Genomic DNA, 24,057 nt, shown 5'->3' with positions numbered 1-24,057 from the left:
TTTTCATTTTTGTGATCTAAAATGGCTACTTAGGGCTCTGAGAGTGATTCTAGAGCTCTCAGAACTCATGTTTTGGGATAGAGTATCTGGAAGGTGATGTGGAGGGGCATTTTCAATATGGTGCCTAAATCTGATTTTGGTAGATGGGCCATGTTTATTCCTCAATGGCACTCATTTTTAGAAAATTAGGTGCAGCTCTATTCAAGTTTCAAGTTTATTTAAAATATCTTATACCGCTTAATCACATTTCTAAGTGGTGTACAATAGTAATAAAATTTATATAACATACAATGATCATAAAACAAGGTTAAAACATAACTTTACATGTCATCAATGGGGATAATTAGTAGAAGCGAAGACTTACACTACAGACAGGCCAAAAAACGGGAGGAGAGAAGGTAAGAACTACAATATGCAAAGAAAAAGAAAACATAAAGGAAAAGCACAAAGGGTGGAGTTAAAATGTAAAAAACAGTGTGATTTAGCCCTTACAAGAGACATTAAGATTCAAAAGCATCAAGGAATAAAAATGTATTTAGCTTTGCCTTGAAGTGACTTAGGGCTAGATTCATTAAGCCCACGGATTGGATCCGTGGGTGATCCGAGGCCGGGCGACCGATTCTGAATGCGCCTGCATGCAAATCAGGTTGATTGGAAGCACGCCCCCAACCGACTGCATGGATCACTGAAGAGCGATCCCGGCGCATGCGCAGACCATTTACTTTGCCTGTAGATGGTCTGCGCATGTGTTTGCAGTCCATGCTTTAAAAAAAAAAAAAAAAATTTTTGCTCATGAACCCATGGCTTTTACAAATCTGTGGTGGAGGTTTCTTCCACAGACTGGCAAAGTAAATGTTTTGTCGCTCATAAAATTTCAATGAACGTCGGAGCATTTACCTCACCAGCCCACAATAGAAACCTCTACCATGGCTTTGTAAAAGGAGCTCTAATAGTGCTAAGAGACAATGATATATTTAGAAAATAGCATAGAACCAATCATAAGCCAAGTAAATAAAATCTGAAAAATCATAATAAATATTATGCAGTATAATAAGAGTGGAAATATCCCAGAATGCTTCCACTGGTTTTTTTGTCCTATAACTTGCTATCTTCATAGGTTTTTAACACCCGTTCTTACCTTTAATGGTCTCTTTCCTATTTTGATATTGTAGTTCCTCCCCTTTTTTCTCTCCTATTGTATCAGTAAGTATATATTTCCTATTTGTGACCCCTTTATGTGTAGGTCTTTGTAAAAAAAAAAACTACTTATTTTTATGTACACCACCTTGAAACTTTGCATAGGTGATCTATCAAATTTTTAATAAAACTTTGAAACTTTATTTTTTATGATTTCTCAGTTTATATTTACTTGGCATTCAGCCTGTTTTACAAAGCCGTGCTAGCAGCTGCTGCATGGCAACAGCCCTGAAGCCCTTTAAATCTCTATGGGCTTCGGGGACGTTACCGCGCAGCAGCCGCTAGCGCAGCTTTGTAAAGCAGGCCCATTGTCTCTTAGTGCTATTAATTTATTATAAAATTGATTTTGAATATTAGCTTGTTTATAATATTGGTTTGTTAATACACCATTGATTTTATTTGTGCATTATTGTTCTATTTTATATGTTTGTATGAGTAATTTATGATTATGCAGACCTAACAGTTGAAACAAGGCTCATATTGAGTCATCATACTTTGTTCAATTAAGGACTTTTGGCAGTTCCAAAATTGGTTCCTTGGTTATCCTTTTCAACTATCGGTGAACTGTCTTCTCTGATGTTTTCTTATTCTTGCCAACACATACATAACAAAATTTCACATTTGCCTATTCTTACTAACACACATATAAAATCAGTCCCAACCTTGTATTATTAAGAGTTTCATGGCTTTTTTTTCCATGCTCCATTTGACTAAAAGTTTGTAATGTTTTCAACAGCTGGTACTAACGGCCTCTTTTACAAAACCGCGTTAGCGGCTGCCGCACAGCAACAGCCCTGAAGCCCTATAAATCTCTATGGGCTTTGGGGCCGTTAGCGCAGTACATCCGCTAGCATGACTTTGTAAAAGAGGCCGTATATTTAATAAATGTTGTACTAGTTTATTTCCAAGAGCCCCAAATAGTGTTAAGTCTTTTCTAATGAGTATGAGTGACTTCTTAGAAATTTAGAAAATGATGTCAGATAAACATCATATGACCTACCGTATTTTCGCAGATATAACGCGCACCCGTGTAAAACGCGCACACGGGTATAGCGCGCAGAAATCACGATGATATGTACAAAAACTTTTGTATACCGCGCTCACGGGTATACCGCGCATGATGCCCGACGCTCCTTTCGCCCGCCCTGACTTTCCGTGCGCTGTCCCGACTCTCCGTTCACCCCCCCTGACTTTCCGTGCACTGTCCCCCCTTGAAGTCCTGTCCCCCCTTGAAGGTCTGTCCCCATCCTGAAAGCCTGATGCCCCCCCCCGACGTCCGATACATCCCCCCCCGGCAGGACCACTCGCACCCCCACCCCGAAGGACCGCCGACTCCCCAACAATATCGGGCCAGGAGGGAGCCCAAACCCTCCTGGCCACGGCGACCCCCTAACCCCACCCCGCACTACATTACGGGCAGGAGGGATCCCAGGCCCTCCTGCCCTCGACGCAAACCCCCTCCCCCCAACGACCGCCCCCCCCAAGAACCTCCGCCAGTCCCCCAGCCGACCCGCGACCCCCCTGGCCGACCCCCATGACACCCCCACCCGCCTTCCCCGTACCTTTGTGTAGTTGGGCCAGAAGGGAGCCCAAACCCTCCTGGCCACGGCGACCCCCTAACCCCACCCCGCACTACATTACGGGCAGGAGGGCTCCCAGGCCCTCCTCCCCTCGACGCAACCCCCCCTCCCCCCCACCGACCGCCCCCCCCAAGAACCTCCGACCGCCCCCCCCAGCCGACCCGCGACCCCCACGACCCCCCCACCCCCCTTCCCCGTACCTTTGGTAGTTGGCCGGACAGACGGGAGCCAAACCCGCCTGTCCGGCAGGCAGCCAACGAAGGAATGAGGCCGGATTGGCCCATCCGTCCTAAAGCTCCGCCTACTGGTGGGGCCTAAGGCGCGTGGGCCAATCAGAATAGGCCCTGGAGCCTTAGGTCCCACCTGGGGGCGCGGCCTGAGGCACATGGTCGGGTTGGGCCCAGCAGCTCTCCATACTTGCCAGCTCAGCGATTCACTAAGGCAGCCTTGGGTCCTTTGATGGGTCACACTGCCTCTGAGGAAAGAGGAAGTTGCATCATCAGAGGCGGCCGAAACTCATCAAAAGCCCCAAAGCTGCCTTAGTGAATCGCTGCATAGGCAAATACCAAGAGCTGCTAGGAGGGGAGAAAGCTACTATCGGAGGCCCCCCTGATCTCGCTGGCCCTGTGCGATCCAGCAGGAAATTGCAGCTCATCGATCTCACCGGCCTTGCGTGCACCGGCAAGAATTTTCTGTGGACTGGCACTGGTCCACAGGCCGGCGGTTGAAGAACACTGCCCTAGAACACAGGGTCACAGCCTATCTAATGCTCTAGAACATTAGATAGGCTGTGACCCTGGGCAAGTCACTTAATCCTCCACTGCCCTAGAACATTAGATAAACTGAACATTAGATAATCTGTGAGCCCGCCGGGACAGATAAGGAAAATGCTTGAGTACCTGATTGTAAACTCCTTAATACACCTTATCCAAGCGGTATATCAAACCCCAATCCTTAATCCCCTTGCGCCATCACCTTTTGCCCCCTTGTTCCAGAGCTTCCTTTCAATTGAAAGAGGCCTGGCTGCAGTGCACTTACTTCCTGATTCCGAAGACAAGGAGAAAGATCATCAGTATGATAACAGCCATGATCGCAGCTCCACCAAGTCCTCCCTGAATCATCATTGAGGATGAGGATTTTGCTTCTGAAAAGCAACAGAGCCAGTTAATAGAGATTCAGGAATATTCACTGCTGAGTCAGAGAATTTTGAGCCAGATTGGAAAATGATGAAATCAATGAACAGAAGAAATTTAAGGGGCGAAAAAGGTCCACATAAGCTTTAGCAGGCCTTATAATGTACTGTTTGCAAAGCATCTTTGTTATTCATACTGCTGCACTTATGTAATGAGGGCACTTTGGGAGATGAGATTAAATAAGATTCATAATATAGGAAACAAACGACAGAAGGCTTGGATTTGGGGTGGTTAAGGAATTTGTGAAATTGCAGGTTGAGAGCAGGTTGGCAGAAGGCAAGGAGAATGTAAAATTAGATGTAAGAAATGTAAAGTAGTTCTGTAAATGAATATGAAAGTAAAGTGAGGGGGTCACGTGATGCTGGAGACCTGATCGGACGTGCCTCTCTGCAGCTCCGGGCCACTCCGCCCTAAATTCTGCTTTAAACCCGCGTATTCGGGGGGTGCATCGCGCTTTCCCTTCTCCTGCAAACCGGCAGGCGGGGTGCGCCTCCGCGTTGTTCTTTTTCGGGCATTAGGTACCGGTTATGCCGACTAAATTTCAAAGAGGCACAAAGGCTAAACACTCTGTAAAGGGCCCTAAGATGGCGGAACAGCACGCGGTGCCGATGTTCACCCTGCAGGACGCGGCTGTGCAGGAACTCATGCGCTCCCTAACATTGGTAATGGAGGACAAGCTTACCAAAATCCAATCCTTTATGGAGGAGATGAGAGAGCGTTTAGAATCTCAGACGAACCGTCTGCAGCGCGCTGAGGACCACATTGCTCAACAAGAAGTCCACACGGACAGCTTTGAGGAGCGCCTCCGCACTTTAGAAACATCGGCTAAAACTCTAACGGAGCGAGCAGAGGATCAGGAGAACCGCGGACGACGGAACAACCTGCGCTTCATCGGAATTCCTGCCTCCGTGCGCGACGTAGATCTCCGCTCTCGCCTTGAAGCGTGGCTGCCAGAGGCCTTTGATATACAGGCCCCTCTGGCCCCGCTGTTGATTGAGCGGGCGCATCGAGTGGTGATCCGTACCGAAGGAGAGCAGCGACCGCGACCAGTTATAGCACGCTTTCTCAATTTTGCTGCAAAGGAGAAAATCCTGTTCCTGTACCGAAAAGGGAAGGAGCTACAGTTTGAGAGCCACAAGATTCTCATCTTTCAAGATTTTTCTCCACATGTTTCCTACCAGTGACGTGCCATGGCACCTTTCTGCAATGAGCTCTTCAAACGGCACATTCGGGTTAACCTTCTGTACCCAGCTCGAGCCAGAATATTCTACAATAACAAAGTCACCTTTCTGGATACTCCTCAGGCTATGGAGCATTTTATTCAAAAGCTTCCTCCTGTGGCCGAGCCCCCTCAGCCAGGTGACTGAGGGCCCTGCTTTCTATGTACTCTGATTGCTAATGTATCCTTGTGGTCTGGGTGCTGCTGGGGTCGGTGGGCCTTGTTATTTTATGAATATTGTGGCCCTGACTGACTGATCATGTTTATGGGTTGGCATCTTTTCCTATGTCAGGGGACTACGATAGCCTACTGAGTTTGCCTCCTTTCCTTCTCTGCTCCTTTGGGAGCGTGAGAGGGTGATTTTGGCAATACCCTGCACCACTGCTCGTTGTTTGCTGCCCCAGGTTTAACGTCGGGCATTCCCTTGGTGGGTTGCCCCTCAAGTGTTCCCCATTCTTGATGTTACTTGTTATGCCTGTTTCTAGGGTTTATGCCTTTTTAACTGCTCAATTGTTCTTTGTGCCTCAGCGGTTGGTGGTCTATAAGCACTTGATTGTCATGCCTTTTATGCCTTTTGGGTTATTTTTATCCTCTATTATTTCACACTTCCCATTAGTGGGATGGGGTGGCCCGGGGCTGCTGTATCTATGCTGTTCTGTTGTATTGGGGTAGACTGTATGGTCTGGGGAGGGAGGGGAGGGTAGTTGGTGGGGGGCGGGATGGGGATACAGCTGTTGGTATGTGTGTGTGTGTGTGTGTATGAGTATGCATGGTTGGATTGTTGGTGACATGTCTGCGGCTCTAGGGCATGGCGATTTGCCTGGTGTTTGGTTGCGCTGGATGCCGCGACGAGTGGATAGTTTTTTTCATGATTTTTGGATGGGGGGGATTTTTGCTGGGACGATCCCTCTCTCCTCTCTGGTTTTTTGTTTATTCTGTTACATTTCATATTTTTACTTTTTACACTGGCTAACTTGAATGTTAATTCTTTGAACGTTGATGGTTTTCACTCTCCTGTGAAGCGCACAAAAATTTTATCATACCTGAAGAAGAAGAGTTGTGACATAGCATTCCTTCAGGAGATCCACCTGTCCGCTACAGAACATCTCAAACTTTGGAGGGATTGGGTGGGACAGGTGGGTTTCTCAGCCTATTCTTCCCGAAAGCGTGGGGTGGCAATCTTGATTCATAAAAAAATTCCCTTTCATATCCATAAGGAAATTAAGGATCCGGAGGGCCGATACCTCTTTTTGAATGGAGATCTGTGGGGTTCGCCTATAGTTTTGGGTACGGTCTATGCCCCGAATGTTTACTCACATGAATTTTTTTCCTCTCTGGTAGGGATTTTGGCCACCTATTCCTCTCACCAGTTGATCATAGGGGGAGATTTCAATGTGGTGGCGGAGCCCCTTTTGGATTGTAAACCGGCTAAAACTGCTCCTCTGGGACACTACAACAAGGGGATACCTTTTCTTCTACAAGAATTGAGCTTGTTGGATGCCTGGCGAACCCTGAATCCGCTTGATAGTGATTTTTCTTTTTATTCACACCCTCACAACGTATACTCTCGCATTGACTACATTTTGATCTCTGATAGCCTGTTTTCTAAATTGACCAGGGCGGTTATGGACGCTCCTTTGGTGTTGGACCATGCACTTTTGGGTACCACTCTGCAGTTTTCTCCTGCCTCTCCGGGTAGGATTTGGAGGATGTCCCCCCACCTGTACTCGGACCCTTCTTTTCGCACTTACCTGGGGCAGCGGTGGGAGGAGTTCCTTCAGACGAATGATGCGGAGGATGTGAGCCCGGTTACATACTGGGAGGCAGCTAAGGCTATTTTGCGAGGTCACGTGTTGGCCTATTCTGCTGCAGCCAAGAAAAAACAGGATGGGGAATTGTTATCCCTGACTGCCGAGTTACAATGTTTGCGGCGCTCACACATCTCGAGTCTCACCAGCGACTTGCGGGATAGGCTTTTGGAGGTTAAACATCGGATTAATGATATACTCTCCCAATGGGCCTCTCGAAATATATACTTCTACAAATACAAGCTGCACGCCTGGGGTAATAAAACCGGTCGCTTACTCGCCAATTTGATCTGACCTCCAAGAGCCCGACATGCTATCACTCATATCAAGGATGGGGCGGGGAGGGTGCACACTCAGCAGCAGGCAATTACAAACCAATTTCTTCAATTTTATCAAAAGCTCTATGCTGAACAATTTTAACAAAAGCCTGATGATAATGCGCGAGATGACTTTTTCCGCGATCTGTCCCTGCCCACGGTCTCCGAACAACAGAAGCATACGCTTAACCAACCGATTAGTGGGGAGGAGCTGCAAACGGCTATTCGCAAACTCAAGCTGGCTAAGACTCCTGGGCCGGATGGTTTTGGCCCGGAGTTTTATAAGCTCCTACCCCCACTGGCCTTGGGCTCTCTGCAAGCTTACTTTATGGGACTTCGGTTGGAAACACCACCCGGTAACACTCATAATAGCGCTCACATTATCATCTTGCCGAAACCGGGGAGACCTATGGACCAATTGGGCTCTTATCGTCCCATCTCACTTCTGAACCAGGATGTTAAAATTCTTGCTGGGATCTTGGCGGCGCGCCTTAACACAATTTTACCGAACCTGATCCATGAGGATCAGGTGGGCTTTGTCCCAGGGAGACATGCCTCCATGAACTTACTTAAGGTGCTCACGGTATTGCAGCTTCCTTACCAGGCCTCTGATAGGGCTTTAATTACCAGTCTTGACGTAGAAAAGGCGTTCGATATGGTTTCTTGGCGACACCTTTTTTGGATCCTTGACCGCTATGGTATTTCCAGGGATTTTGCCGCTTGGGTGGCAGCATTATACACTAGCCCAACATCTCAGCTGATGATCAATGGGGGGATTTCTGAACCTTTTCATCTGGGTCGGGGCACACGGCAAGGTTGCCCTTTGTCCCCTTTGTTATTCCTTCTCTCTCTTGAACCCCTGGCCATACGGATCCGTCAGGACCAGGATCTTCAGGGTTTGGGCATTGGAGGGCATGAATTTCGGATTAGCATGTTCGCTGATGATATGCTGCTTTACGTTCGGCATGCCGACGTTAATCTTCCCCGCTTGATGGATATTATTAATTCATTTGGACGCTTCACTGGTTTAAAGGTCAATTATGAAAAAACTGAAGCTTTACTGTTGCATGATTCCCCGGGGGATCTTTGGTTCCAGCAGCTGGGAGTGGGCATTGCACCTGGGAAACTGAAATATTTAGGGATTTATCTTTATCAAGATCCGAAAAAGTTGTATGAAGCCAATATAATGGCGGCGATTGGCAGGATCCACTCCCTATGTCACAAATGGCGATCCCTTCCATTGTCCCTGATGGGCCGGGTAGCCCTGGTGAAAATGGTTCTTTTCCCGAAGCTCTTGTACGCGGTACAATCGGTGCCCTTCTGGGTTAGTTGTGCAGACGAATGCCACTATAACTTTATTGTTCGTACATTTATTTGGAATGCCAAACAGGCGCGTATTGGATTCTTAAAACTGACTCGAGCTAAGGGGCCAGGTGGGCTTGGACTACCAGATATTCGCCTATACAATGTAGCTTCTCTCTTTCGCTGGATCCACGAACATTTGACTTTGTATCGGCGTTATTCCCCTCTGGATTTATTGGCTACTTGTTGTTCCCCGGTATCTTTTATTTCGTTCACGCATGGGATTCAGGGTTCGCCAGTCTCTTTGAGGTATCCCTCGCTGCATTACCTATATGCCTTTCGGAGAGCTTGGGCGTGATGGAGGAGGCTTCAGAACAAGGTGCCTCACCCATCCCCCTTTCTATCCCTGATTGGCAATCCTAACTTTGTACCTGGTTTCAGGGGTCTGCCTGGCTTGAGAGGTCATGCTGAGCGCGAGTCCACTATATACGATTTATTACACTTAGGGGGGCGGATGTTTCCCTTCTTTTTCAGCACTTTGTACCCATTGGGGGCTCCCCACCAACCAGTCTTATCTCTCTATCCAAATTAAACATTATTATGACTCTCTGAATAATATTTCTCCTACCACTTGGGAATGTGGTTCTCGATGTGCCACCCCACAAGAACAAGATTGCTACCTGGTACGCGGAGGGAAGGGAGGGTCAGGGAACGCAGTGCCTTCAACCCATAGTGTCGGAATGGACTAGGGACCTGGGAATGTCAGTATCCCTTCATGATATACATGTTTTCTTTCAAAATACATACTTGTTTATTAAATCTGTCTCTTTACAAGAAACACAATTTCGTATACTGCATAGAGCGTATATTACTAGATCTAGAGGTTTTCAGATGGGGCTGTGGCCTGATAATTTATGTGTTCATTGTCATCTCTCACGAGGTACCTATTTGCATTCCTTTTTTCTTTGCTCAAAACTTACTTTCAGGGCCCTGATCCACCGGCGCTTAGAAGAGGTACTTGGTTGCAACTTCCACTGGAATCCACCTGCCTTATTGCTGGGAGATGTGCAGGACTTATCTCAACAGAACCTTAATGCGCCCTCACAGAAATTTGTTCTCCACGCCATCTTGGTGGGGAAAAAGCTCATCCTGCAATACTGGTCTTCCCCGGAGGTGCCATCTTTTTCTGTATGGTCCAGTCGTATGGGCACTTTGGCCTCATTTGAGCTGCAAACTTACTCTCCGCGATCACAAGCTCACTGGAAGGACTATTGTGCACTTTGGAATGCCTTTTTGAAGCAGGGCTCTGCTTCTACTTCCTCATAATAGCCCCTCTGTTATTCCATGGATGTGCCTCTCTAACTATATCTGCTTTTTCTCATGGTTTTGCCTCTGTCTTTGTATTTAACACTGCATTGGTGCTGGCGGATGACTGAGTCTCCTTCTCCGTTATATAATGTACTTAGCACTGTTTTATGTGGGTTCTTTTCTTTCACATGTTTTTGCCGTCGCGCATAGTGTCCCTAGCAGCTCGATGATTTGAAGGACTGAAGGGTGATTGTGAGTCTGTATGGGGAAGGTGGGGAGGGGGGGAGTGCAGGGTGTTTGAGTGTGTGTTGTATGGAGGGTGCTGGTATGTTTGGGGGGGTGTTTGCGGGTTATTTCCTACGTGTCAAGGTTAGAGTTTTCTTTTATAAAAAACTGGGTGCTTAAGGTGACAGCGCTCCGGCCACTTATCAGATTGTTTCGTTTACATATTTTGCTATTTGCCTGATTTTCATGCCACTTGTACACTGCAATTGTTGATTGTTTGATGCTTGTGCTGTTATCTTACTTTACCCAATAAAGATGATTATACAAAAAAAAAAAAAAAAAGAAAGTAAAGTATGAAAGAATGTAAAGGTAGATGAAAAGAGCATGGCTATGTAAGAGATATGGCTGTGTAAATAATCTAACCCCAAAACTGATTTCAGTCCAATCTTTTGCTTAAAGTCTATAAATCAGTTTAAATATTTCAAAACTCCAAGCGAATATAGTTTTTCAAAGAATTTAAGAGCCTCAGCCCCACCACTCCACAGCATCAAAATGTTTTTTAGCGGGAGCTTTATGTGGTAATATCCTCATTGGCTCTTTTTTTTTTTTCTTTCTTTCTTTACTTCTTATTTATCTATTCGTATTAGTATAAAGTGCACCGTGCTTCGTGTTACATTTGTCTATCTAAAGTGTTTAGTGCTTCATCATTTCATATTTACTATAATTCATAAATATTTTTAAAATATTTTATGCTTAGTTCATAAATAATTATTCCTTTAGTTGATTCTTTAAAAACTTAGCTTTGATAGTTTTTGATAGTTGTTAAATTCAATTCATTCGATTCGGGAGGTTGGACCCAACATGTTTTGCCTACTGCTGTTTCAATGGTCCTCCTAAAATCGCTGGTAACGATCCACCATGCTTAAATTTTCAAAGTCAAATATTTATGAATTATGCTAAATATGAAATGATGAAGCACTAAACACTTTAGATAGACAAATGTAGCACGAAGCATGGTGCACTTTATACTAATAGGAATAGATAAATAAGAAGTTAAGAAAGAAAAGAAAAGAAAAAAAGAGCCAATGAGGATATTACCACATAAAGCTCCTGCTAAAAAATGTTTTGATGTGGTGGAGTGGTGGGGCTGAGGCTTGTGTAAATAATCTGGCATAAAACACAGTTCTATCAAGCAGGTAGATACTGCTTTTAGGTAGAATTTGTTTTCCTGAGACTTCCGAGGTGAAGTTACCTCAGGACTGAACAAGCGCAATACATCCTTTTGATACTCATTCTCCACGAGAGAGATAACCAAGATTTAGGGGAGGGGGGATTCTATAAATGGTGCTAAAGTTTAGGCGTCATAAAGCTTGGCACTAAGCCAGTATTCTCTAATGGCAGAGTTGCATGCCACAATTGTTACAGAATACTAGTTTAAGCCAGCAATTTTGCGACAAACTTTAGGTGCGACTGATTACACCATGTGTTTGGCTGGCGCCTAAAATCAGCAGCTGAATGTATGAATGCAACCATTCTATAAAGTGCACATAGGAATAGTCGGAACACTGCTGACACACCCTTTCCCTTCCCCTGTTAAAACAGAAGTTAGGTGCTCAGTTTACAGAAGAGGGGCGCCTGTTATGCATGCAAGTGCTTGTTAATGCCAATCATTGGTACTTATCTCCACTTAACTGCCAATTTTTTTTATCCAATTAGCTAATTATGGCCTTCTTCTATTAAGCTATGGTAGATGTTTCGACCACAGCTCGCAGCACTAAATGCCCCAATGCTCACAGGAATTCTATAACTGGGCATGTAATTGCGGGCCTAACTTTAGGTGCCATTTGTAGAATGGGGGGGGGCATGTGGCCAAACAATCCTCTATAATAAAACCCTAAGCGTGCATGCGCACTTAGGAGGCCGTGATCCCTGCCACCATGCTGTGTGCTTCCGTGGCCATATTCCATTTGCGGCACATGGGGCGGCTTGCGGTGCGTGCACGGACTTGGGGCAGCTTGCAGTGTGTTTGCTGGCTTGGGGCAGCTTGCGGCACATGCGCCGGCTTGGGGCAGCTTGCGGTGCGGTGCGTGGATCAAGCGGTGATTTGTCTTAGCAACAGCAGGAGTTTGTCATGTGGGTGCTGCGAGGTGTCCCATGCTGGTAGGAAATGGAGGGGGAGAGTGAAAGGGGCTGCTTTAGGGGGAGGGGTGTGCTGGGGGGCAGACAGCAATCATGCTTTGCTCTGGGAGGGGGGAAACAGAAGGGGGCCATGGAGGGACAGGCAGGCATGGCACAACAAATAAATACAGGCAGGCAGGGGGCCAGGGAGAGAGACAGACAGAAAGAAAGACAGACAGACAGTGAGACAAAGAAAAAAGACAGACAGACAGACAGCGGCCAAGGAGAAAGAAAGAGAGAGAAAGAAAGAAAGACAGACAGACAGACAGGGGGCCAGGGAGAGACACAGACAGAAAGTATGCCAGAGAGACAGACAGAAAGACAGACAGACATAGAGACAGCGGCCAAGGAGAGAGAGAGACAGAATAAAGACAGACAGACAGAAAGCAGCCAAGGAGAGAGAGACAGACAGAAAGAAAGACAGGCAGATAGAAAGTGCCCAAGGAGAGAGAGAGACAGAAAGAAAGACAGATGGATACATCTATTCTAGCACCCGTTAATGTAACGGGCTTAAAAACTAGTATTATTTGTATGCAATAACAAACCATGTCTGTATTATCCTGGCATATATTAATGGTAATAAAGGCATTGTAACAGTGCATAAACATTTCCAAAGCCTATGAAACTCAGACTTAGAATCTGTTTTTCTAATTCTCTGACTCCAGTTCTGTTACAATAATCATCTGCAACACTGTCTCAGACTGTTCTCTGATAGAGTATACAAAAAGTGTCTTCTGAAGGAAGAAACGTGGAAGGAGCAGGAGCAAAAGCAAATAGAGAGGGTGGAGTTATATTTATTTTTCATTTTTCTGTAGTGTTATCCCAAGGGAGTTCATAATAGTTTACATGAATTTATTCAGGTACTCAAGCATTTTTCCCTGTCTGTTCTGGCAGGCTCACAATCTATCTAATGTACATGGGGCAATAAGTGACTTGCCCAGGGTCACAAGGAGCAGTTTGGGTTTGAACCCATGCTGAAGCTGTAGCTTTAACCACTGCACCACACTCTCCCCCTTATAGAAGGAAGAAAGGAAGCTGAGAGAATCCCCGATCCATAGAACTTACTATAATAGAGAGAAAGGAGAAACATAACAGGAAGAGGTTGAACTTGAAGAGCGGGCATGGGAAGGAGGAAGACTGCAGCTGAAGTGGAGAGATGGGCCTCAAGGAGAACTTAGAGTAGGGTCAGTGGCAGAAGACAAATCATTATTCAGTGTGATTAATGTTATGTCTCAAGGGGCTTTCGAACTGGGTAAACAACAGCAACAATTTAGTTCTTGTGTTCCTCATGATATCTACACAGCTCATTGTGAATAACATAGTTCAAGAAACTGGACTATAACTACAAACTATTAAGCAATTAATACCAGTTTAAAATGCAATTAACCTTCATTGGATAATTCATAAAAAGAATGGATTTAAACATCTTTCTAAAAATATGATAATTTGATGTTTGCCTCACACGTAATGGAAGACTATTCCATGCGCCAACCGTTTGGTATGTAAAAGATGATGTAAACAATTTTGTGTATTTAATCTCTTTAACTAGTGGTAATTTAGCTTCATGTGATTCCTAAATTATAATTTGATATTCTAATAGATGACAAAAGAAAATTTATCAGATATTGATGTGCCAATCCATGATAATTTTTAAACAGCAATATGCTATATACACTCTAATCTAACCCTAGCTTCCACAGGCAGCTAATGCAGTGAAACCAGCAATGGTGTTACGATGGTCTTTCCCAGGAAAACCAAAGAAAGAGCAGGTCTTCAAATGAACCTCACTTTAATGGCAACCAATATAGCTTGCACAAAGTATCATCTAGATTTACAGCGGACTCGACACAGACCATGTTTTGGCAAATATGCCTGCATCAGGAGTCCTAAAACATACATGTTTTTATTAAGATTTCATGCTATTATGTATGTTTTAGGATTCTTGATGCAGATCTGGCTCACTCTGCTCCTTCTTTGGTTTTCCTAGGATTTGTGCAGAGTGGACATTCTCTGTGGTTTGGACGATGGTCTTTCCACCAGAAATCCAGTAAACCAAAAGAGTACAGTCGTCATAATACCCAAGTCACTCAATTGATTCAACAATAGGTTGTGATTCACTAGATTGAATGCACATGACAAGTTGAATTGGAAAGTAACCATCTGCAAGTTCCTGCTTAACAGTAATTTCCCAGTTGCTATTGAAACCTGATTCTATAAACTTTGGCTTATATGTTCCCTAACTTCTATTCTCGACACCGAAGCTATCATGACCTTAGTTCACTCCTTAGTCATTTCCCATCTTGACTATTGTAATTCTCTCTACAATGGAATCCCCCAAAAAGAAATACGACGTTTACAGCTTATCCAAAATACGGCAATAAAACTTATATATAAGCTAGGGAAATATGATCATGTCACCCACCGTATCGCCTACAAAACTCTCATGTTGGTATTTAGAATAAAATTTTCACGTCAACCGCCTTTTCTTGACAAACTCCTTATCCCTCTTTGCCCATCACGGACTCTTAGATCAGCTGATCAGAATCTACTAACTGTCCTTTCCATAAAGGAATTCTTCTACACCAGGAAAACCAATTTTTCTGTAGTTGTTCCAACGCTATGGAACGCCTTACCATCTCAACTTCGTCTTGAAAAACTTACCGATAAATTCAAGACAAAATTAAAAACGTTCTTATTTCAAGACGCATTCCACTGCACTTGAACCTTTTATCATCAAGCCAACCAACCGCTTTTATGAAGCGATCCCATCCCTTATGTTTTATCCCCTTCCCCTTCTATCTTAATCAACCGTTTTGTTTTGTTTTTTGTTTGTTCTTTTTTTTCACCACTAATATTGTAACTTTTTCCCCCTCCCCTCTTCTCTAACCTCACCATCATGTCTCTTACCGTAAAATTTCCTTAATGTTCACCTTTCCCTTATTTTACAAATTCCATTGTTAATAAGTACTATCTTACTCCTATTTTATCATTTTATTGTAAACCGGCTAGATGTTTGTCGATGGTCGGTATATTAAAAATCAATAAACTTGAAACTTGAACTTGAAACATTGGGGATGTGCATTCATTTGAAATAAAAGAAATGTCAATAAATAAATGAAATAAATGAATAAAGAAATAAATGTCAATAAAGAAATTAAATAAAAGAAATTACATTTCCTATGTTGTTTTCTTTGCTGAAATAATAGGAAAAATCTCAAAATTTCAGAATTTTTTTGTGTCTACTTAATAGCACACAATTTTTTGAGAGAGTACACACTGTTTGCAAAGAAATCTACACTCTTAATGATAAGAGCATAAGAATAGCCTTATTGGGTCAGACCAATGGTCCATCAAGCCCAGTAGCCCATTCTCATGGTGGCCAATCCAGGTCACTAGTACCTGGCCAAAGCCCAAGGAGTAGCAGTATTCCATGCTATCGATAAGGTGCAAGTAGTGGCTTCCCCCATATAACAGACTATGGACTTTTCCTCCTGGAACTTGTCCAAACCTTCCTTAAAATCAACTACACTATCCACTCTTACCACATCCTCTGGCAACACGTTCCAGAGGTTGACTATTCTCTGAGTGAAAAATATTTCCTCCTATTGGTATTTCCCTGTAATTTCATCGAGTGTCCCCTAGTCTTTATAATTTTTGACGGAGTGAAAAATCGATCCACTTGTACCCGTTCTACTCCATTCAGGATTTTGTAGACTTCAAGTTGAAAAGCTCTAACCATTTTAGTCTTCCTTCATACGAGAGGAGTTCCATTTCCTGATATTGCTTCTATAATAATATCTACAAATAATAGAATGAAAATTTCTATTCAACACTGGAAATGATAAGAAAAAAACCCATTCAGGCTGTATACCCCTAATAATCATACCTCAGAATCAATATCCCTACGGTACCTTCATTTTCTGATTTTTGGGTGAGGTCCACAAAGAGCACACCGTGTGCGTTTGAGCTTATGCACGCAATCCTGGATCTGCTGCCTCGGAGTGTTAAGTTGCTGGTGCCTGTGTGTCCGTGAATAGTAGAAGACACCTGCATGGTATCATTCCTGACATTCTTAGTAACAAGCTCCTCATTAATGAGCCACCATATCACTGGTGGAGGATTGGACTGGATCACACAGGAACATTTGGTTTGGTGAGGGTCAGAGTTGCAGGTAGCATTGTTTGTATCACCAGATCTGGGTCCAACTGCAGAACAGATCAGTAAAATAAAATGAGCTTCCAACATGATTCAAAAAACCCAGTCCCTTCCTTTTATCTCTTCATATCAGTCAAAGAGGCTCAGAGATCTTCTTGCTTACAAGGGGTATCCCAGCAACCCCCCCAAATACACATACTGAGGTGCCTCCATGAATATCAAAGTTAGAGTACATCTTAAATTAGAAGGTTTAAAGGGGCTAACTGTGCTCGCTCTCCTCCCCCCCCCCTCGTACCCCAGATTATACAGAAGGTTCGAGGTAGCAGGAATGCAGCAATATGGGTTGAAGAGACCACACTAAAATCACATGGTCCATTCCTAGAGGATCTCAGGAGACCGGCAGAAGTCTGGATAAGATGAGGGACATGCAGTCATCCTGGAGGGCTAGAGAAGGATCAGTTTCTCAACACAAAGCTTGCTGTAACGGCAAATGGCTCACAGATCACCCAAATAACAACAGGGAGTCAATAAGCTCCTATAACCCATGTGGAGCCTGAAAGCACAAACTTGCATGACCAGTAGGAATATTTGAGGTCAGTGCTATTTTCAGTTTACATCCCCAGTTCAGTGTGGTATTTGTAGTTCACCATTCTATCCATTATAATCAGTAAAACTGGTAAATTGGCAGTTACTACATGTGTTTGTTCTTCCTGATATTTCTTAAGAACTATGGACCTGTTGTATTAAGTTTGTTTCCCCTTTGCTCTGTCTAAGAAAAAAAGCTTAGCAAATTGAGCCACCTGTTTGCAATACGTGTTTGAGGCAAGCAAAGGGAAGTGTCATGGCTTGCTTTGTGTTATGCAACAAACTTGATTTGTCAAAGCTTTTTTTTTCCTGAGTGAGAATCAGACTAGTGTATTGGACTGGTGTCCAGTGGTGCCACTGGACATGGTAGATACAGCTTTTCCATTGGATAGTGTCACAATTGATATGCAAATAAAGGCTTCATTCAGGAAAAGACTGGTTAATTAGATACACAAGGCCTCCTCTGTGCCACAGTATAGCTATAGCTCTTTTAATTATAAAAAGGTGGATTATTACATTACATTACATTACATTAGGGATTTCTATTCCGCCATTACCTTGCGGTTCAAGGCGGATTACAAAAGGTTAATTTAAATAAAAAACAGAGTTACAATGATTAGCTAGAGAGGTAAGTTGTAGATCTTTTAAACATTTAACGGGTTGTTGAGGGTGAGGTGGTTTGTAAAAGAATTAATAGGTGGTCATAGTGGAGGTTCTTTTGTTATTATTAGTGCAGTGATGGGTAGATCAGATGTCAGTTTTAGAGTTACTAAGAGGTCGTGATGTTATTGCTGCTTCAGGAATTTCTTGAAAAGTGTGGTTTTTATTTCTTTTCTGAACGTCCTATAGTCTGGGGTGGTCATCAGAAGGTTGGAGATCTGGTTGTCCAGCCTTGCGGCTTGAGTGGCTAGGAGGCCGTCGTGTAGTTTTGTCCTTTTTACTTCCTTGATTGGGGGGGGTATGAATGGGGAGTGCGTTTTTCTGTGTCTGGTAGTGGGTGCTTGGATGACGCGATTGTTCAAGTATGATGGGCTGTCTCCGTGTAGGGTTTTAAATAATATGCAGTAGAATTTGAATTGGATTCTTTCTTGGATTGGAAGCCAATGTGAGTTGATGAAGGCTTCAGTGATGTGGTCATGTTTTCTCAATGAGTAGATGAGTCTCAAAGCTGTATTTTGGATTGTTTGGAGTTGTCTAATTGTGGTTGCAAAAAAAAAAAGGTGGATGGAGCCACCACATTTCACATTGTGGTCACTTACATTCCACTGTGAAAAAGTCCACTGGAACCTTGGTTTACGAGCATAATTCGTTCCAGAAGTATGCTTATAAACCAAATTGCTCGTATATTAAAGCGAGTTTCCCCATAGGAAGTAAGGGAAACTCACTTTGATTCGTTCTACCTCCTCCTCCCCCCCCCCCCCGAGGCTACCGGCGCTGCTCCATCCCCTCCCCCTTGAGGAGCCCTAAGAGGCATCAGGTAATTCACTCAGGGATACAGCTGTGTCAAAATAGTAATAATAATGATAGATTTGTAAATGCTTGAATTCCAACATATGCAAATTTATCTCATACCTATTCTTTGTGGTGATCTTGAAAATGCAAGTGGCTAGGTACAGTGGCATAATGAGGGTGAGAGGTGCCCGGGGTGGTAGCACCCCTCCTTTGCCTTTTGGTGCATCTTGATGACGTCACAATGATGTCAAGATTGTGCACCATACACATCCACTTGCTCTGAAGGATATTGTGTGAATAGTGTATTTCCTTTTATGTTCTTAACCTTTTGGAAATGAGGTTTTGTATGCAATATTTTTTTTTAATGTGCTTTCTTTAAGTAATGCATTATTAAACATATTTTGAGCTTAATATCAACCTGGAATCCTCTTTAGTCCAAAAAAATAGAACCTTTAGTATGCAATATATACATTTTTCATGTGCTTTGCTTATCAGACATAAAAAATAGAAGTCCCATTCAGTGGCATACCAAGGGGGGCAGGGGGGGGAGAGATCCGCCCCGGGTGCACGCTCCAAGGGGGTGCACAGCCGGCCGGATCTGGAACCTCCTGCACTGCTCCAAACAGCACCTCAGCGCGGCTGCTGTACTTATAACAGAGCAGAGTTGGCAGCCGCACTGAAGTGAACAAAGGTACTGCAACGACTGCGCCGTCTACCGCCTCTGTTCCAGAAGAGGTAAGAGACGTCAGGAGGGGGGGGGGGGTGGACCGGCAGCTGCAGTCATCATGGGATCTTGCCACAGCTCCCTGCATCTGCCGGCCCAGCCCCCTCTGACATCACTGACCTCTTCCATCTGGAGCAGAAGCAGTCATCACAGGACCTTGCTGATTTGTGATGGAAAAAGAAAGGAGCATAGTAGGGTGGTGAAGGGAGAGAAAGGAGGTCAGGGTGTTATGGAAGGGTGTGGAGGGTGAGAAAGGGGTTTCAGTGTGGTATGGAATCATGGTGAAGGGTGAGAAAGGGGGTCAGGGTGGTATGGAAGGGTGTGGAGGGTGAGAAAGGGGGTCAGGGTGGTATGGAAGGGTATGGAGGGTGAGAAAGGGGGTCAGGGTGGTATGGAAACATGGTGAAGGGTGAGAAAGGGGGGTCAGGGTGGTATGGAAGCATAGTGGAGGGAGAGAAAGGGGCAGATGCTTATAAAATTGCAGGGAAAGAGACTACATGGAATTGGGTTGGAGGAAGAGAAAGGGGGCAGATGCTGATGGAAGTGGGGGGGAAGGGAGAGGAGAGAGTGAAATGCCAGACCATGTGGGTATGGGAGAGGGAAGGGAAGAAGAGGAGAGGAGAGATGCTAGACCATTGGAGGAGGGAATGGAGAAATAGTAGGGGGATGCATAAAGTTTCTAGAACAGGAATAGAAAGAGAGAAGATGCCATATAGAAGGGGCAGAGAGAGGGTAGATAATGGATGAAAGGAAGAAAGTGACAAGAAGATGAGGAAAGCAGAAACCAGAGAAGACAAGGTAGAAAAAAATTATATTTATTTATTTTGCTTCAGGGGAGATGCATTGCTGTTTCTGTGATGTTGCATTGTATGCAGAGTCTAGCTTCTTGGTGCTTCAGTTTAATATTTGTCTACGTATTTTTATTCTATCTCCCCATTTACAAAACTGTAGAGCGTTTTTTAGCGTCGGCATCTGAGTTGTTACCACCGTGGCTAAAAACCACATTACAGTTTTGTAAAAGGGGGAGGGGTTAGTTTGTGATTACATATTCCATACTAGGCGAAGGTGTTTTCTGTGTTCTGTGTGTTCGAAAGACATGGTTTTCTGTTAGGATTGACGGTGTAGAATTGATCTGTACTAGTCTGGCTTGTTTAGTTTTACAATGGGTTCATTGACGTACTGCTCACTGCAATATGTAAGATGCTGCCTTTTCCTGTATTCATGTGTGACGTGTGGATTGTTACTAAAAAAGCTTTTTTTTTTTCATTCAGATGGGGGGTGTCAAAAAATGATGGTGTTACATATGCTAGGTACGCCACTGGTCCCATTTATTTATATGAGGACACCTCAAGCACACCTAAGTGATGCCTAAGGGCCTCTTCTATTAAACTGCGCTAGCAGTTTCTAGCACAGGGAGCCATGCTGAATGGCCCGTGCTGCTCCCGACGTTCATAGAGTTCCTATGAGCATCAGGAGTAGTGCGGGCCATTCAGCGCATATCTCTGCGCTAAAAATTGCTAGTGCAGTTTAATAGAAGAGGGGGTAAGTTGTGTCCACCTAAATGAAGCCTAACTAGCACCCAACTCTCGCTCAAAAGTAGACCTGCTTTTGCAAGCAGTCCTCTTATTAAAAAATACAGGATTTCAGTATACAATATATATATATATATACTTTGAGAAACATAGAGGCCAAAAGAAGAATCGGACAAGTATTGAAGGTACATGTTTTGATATTTATCCTAGAGAAATGACTGCTTCTAAATCAAGAGGATATAAGCTTGGATTTGGAAATGACATGCACTTTATTATCTGCGTGTGTGTGGTGCAGTGGTTAAAGCTACAGCCTTAGCACCTTGACGTTGTTGGTTCAAAGTGCCGGTAAAAAATAAAAAGAATGACTAAAGTTTTAAAAAAGTAGAATAAAAACCTTGGCAACAATAACTTATCATATTTAACAGTGCCTGGCTTTCTTTTCCTCAGAGTATTTTTGCTGAAAATGAGAAAAATTTGAAGTACTGGTTTATGAGTATTCACTCTTCCCTCCTTCCCCTGTTCTTTCTCTCTCTCGCTCTCATTTCTACTTTGGTGCATGACTGAATTTTGTGCTGTCCAAGGAATAAATAAGAGCAAGTTACTTACACTGCATATTTAAGCTAAGAGTTGCCTGAATGGATGCTCTTACTGCAGGGTAATACACTTCACAGGTCAATATTTTGTTCTGGTCTCCTGTGGATGGGGTGAAGGTGATTGTGGATGCATGGGTGACTGTCCTGTCTCTGTTCACAGATGAGGTGTTAAATGTGGAATTAGCTCTATTTAAAGTTCCTGTCCAAGCGAAAATGGGAGTGGTTCCTGTGCACCTCCCTGGAGCTGTGCAGGTGATATTCATGGGAGTCTCTGCAACCGGCACTCTAGACAAAGACAGCTCAGGCAGCTCCCACAGATCTAAATAAAAGACACAGAAAGACTCTGTCACAGACCAGACTTTTTGCAGTCATTACTCCTGTAGCAATCATGAGCCAGTACCAAGGGCAAGTATGGGGAAATCCAGCCACATGCTCCACACACTGTACCCCAACTTTGGCAAGCTGAATCACATCTTCTGGTTCATCTGATGGAATGGAAATGCTGCGGACTGTTCTAGAAAGTCAAAAACACAGATACAACGTAATAAACAACTTGGAACACTACTCACCCGTTACATTCACAAATGGTTCTGTTGAGATTGGCTCTTTGTAACTAAACATAAAATGATTTATTCCCTCTATCCTGAAGAAATATTTTCCATGATCTGTCTTTTTGGCATCATCGATTCTGAGGGTGCAGTCATGGTTCTGTATCATCCCCACCAGCTTAAAGCGATCTATGGTGTCCTTATCCACTGTCATATATGGACTTGACAAGGAGGAAATCTTGGCTGCTACAGGGTTGTCATTTCTTAAGTTGGCTCCTTCTCTGAACCATAACCCTCGAGGAAAATTTCCTAATCTATCCGTCATTAATATTGTGAAGTTACATGGGATGAGGACACACAGTCCCTCCTGTACTCTGACGCTCGTATTGGCAGTCACAAAACGAACAGGATCTGTCTGGCAGAGGAAACCTGCAGGGAGAGATATTTTAGTTTTGGCACAAAACCATATCGAAAAGGACACAACACTGCAAATCTGAGACAAGATCAGCTTCTAAAAGTAACAGCTGGGTTAAATCTCCTTCAAATGTTTTCAGCTAAGTGAAATGACCACCACACCTTTACTTCCTCCTCCTCCTCACCTCTATGACCGCTTTCATGGCTTCAGAAGATTTGCCTCACAGGATTGATCAAGACCTGGGTTTTACCAGCACAGGAACTTGTAGTCTTGTATTTCGTAAGCGAGCAGTTGGGATATCAGAACTACAAGCCCCGGTATGCAATAGAGTAAACTCATTTTCACCTCTATTGTCTCTCTTGTCATGGTACAGAGATAGGAGAAGCAATGTTTATGCCACAGGGCTCTGTCTCCTTACCAGCAGCATCACTTACTGAGGTGCCAGGCCCATATCCAGCAATAGTTTATTTACCCATCTCCTTTACAAAGCCGCACTAGCATTTTTAGCGCCGGCCGCTGCGGTAACAGCTCTGACGTTCATAGAATTCCTGAGCGTCAGAGCTATTACCACCGTGGCCGCACTGCAACCACTAGCATGGCTTTGTAAAGGAAGGGGTTAATTTTAATTAGATAGTTTTATATCCCGTCCTCCCCAAGGAGCTCAGAACGGGTTATAGATTAATCGACATACACTATCACCTAAGAATACTCAGATCAATACATGTTGTGGCATCTTATCTTACATGCCAGTGTGACTATACACAATTACAGAGATACAATGTTACAACGTATTGAACAGAAGACAGAAACAGAATTTATCCAGGAATGCTAAAATAAACAGGCTTTTTTAAAAGTCACTAACAAGCTGCTTTTCCACCTTTTTTTGTGATTCTTAGACTTTACCTATAAGGAGCAATTATTTTAGACTAATCTTCCTGTCTCTGCCTGGTAGTCGCATCCTATGTGACTTGCCCACTGGCACTCTCACCCCAGTAGCTTCTCCACCGCCATTGACAGGAAACAGTGAGCTGGGAGCAATTTTGTGCCCCTCCATATTTGTGACCTGAGCAAACTCATCCCTCATCCAGCACTTGGTGCTGAGGGTACTTAACTGGTTCCGAAATAACGCTGTACACCACACATAGTCTGTACAAGTGGACATCACACCAAATGAAAAGTCAAAATACTTACAAACCCACTCAAAGCCATAATCCCCAGATCCCCCAAGATTAAGGGGCTCATAATCGAAACAGAAATACGTCTAAAATCCTGTCTAAATCAGCACTTGGACGATTAATAAGACAATTTGTCCAAATGCCGATAACTTAAACGGATTTTAGATGTATTTAAAGCAGTTCACAGTCATAAGAGTGCGGGACATAGCTGTACCGACATTAGAGAGCAGACAATTGAGCGCAAGACTCAAGCGCGCTGCCATAAAAGTATATTTTAGACTTCCGGCGGAAACATGGAGCTGTAGACAGCGAGTTGCTACAGCTCCGTTATACCCTCTCACGGCGCGGCAAATAATCTGCTTTTCCCCCTCCGGTTCGGGTCTCCCGCGGCGCTGAGGAGTGTGTTGGAGACGCGGGGAGACTCGACCTTCATTTTTTTTTTCATTTCTCGCGGCCCCGCAGTTGTGGTCGCGGATCGCCTGGAGACCACGTGGCGCCGCGGTCGGGGAGAGCCGCGACTTTCGGATCGCTCGGAGACCACGTGGCGCCGC

At 44.1% G+C, this 24,057-nt stretch overlaps 1 protein-coding gene across 1 annotated transcript; it reads right to left on the bottom strand.

Moving 5' to 3' along the window:
- Nucleotides 1-16,078: 16,078 nt before the first annotated feature.
- Nucleotides 16,079-22,130, bottom strand: LOC117368851 (sialic acid-binding Ig-like lectin 13). The gene is made up of 4 exons (XM_033962595.1): nt 21,938-22,130; nt 21,382-21,687; nt 16,239-16,532; nt 16,079-16,125 (listed from the first exon to the last, which is right to left on the bottom strand). Exons 1-4 carry the CDS (start codon nt 22,128-22,130, stop codon nt 16,079-16,081), a joined length of 840 nt encoding a protein of 279 aa, XP_033818486.1.
- Nucleotides 22,131-24,057: the final 1,927 nt, after the last annotated feature.

This window comes from Geotrypetes seraphini, chromosome 11 (genome assembly GCF_902459505.1).
Source record: "Geotrypetes seraphini chromosome 11, aGeoSer1.1, whole genome shotgun sequence".
NCBI lineage: Eukaryota > Metazoa > Chordata > Amphibia > Gymnophiona > Dermophiidae > Geotrypetes > Geotrypetes seraphini.
The sequence above is the reverse complement of the archived record's forward strand: the minus strand, read 5'-3'. Positions and strand labels throughout refer to the sequence as shown.

Excerpts from the sequence above, each read along its gene's own strand:
- LOC117368851 (XM_033962595.1), bottom strand. The coding sequence starts at position 22,130 with ATGACAGTGGATAAGGACACCATAGATCGCTTTAAGCTGGTGGGGATG. Across the intron at positions 21,688-21,937 it reads ACCATTTGTGAATGTAACGG|ATCTGTGGGAGCTGCCTGAG; the intron begins GTGAGTAGTGTT and ends TCTTTTATTTAG. Across the intron at positions 16,126-16,238 it reads CCAAAAATCAGAAAATGAAG|ATATTATTATAGAAGCAATA; the intron begins GTACCGTAGGGA and ends TATTATTTGTAG.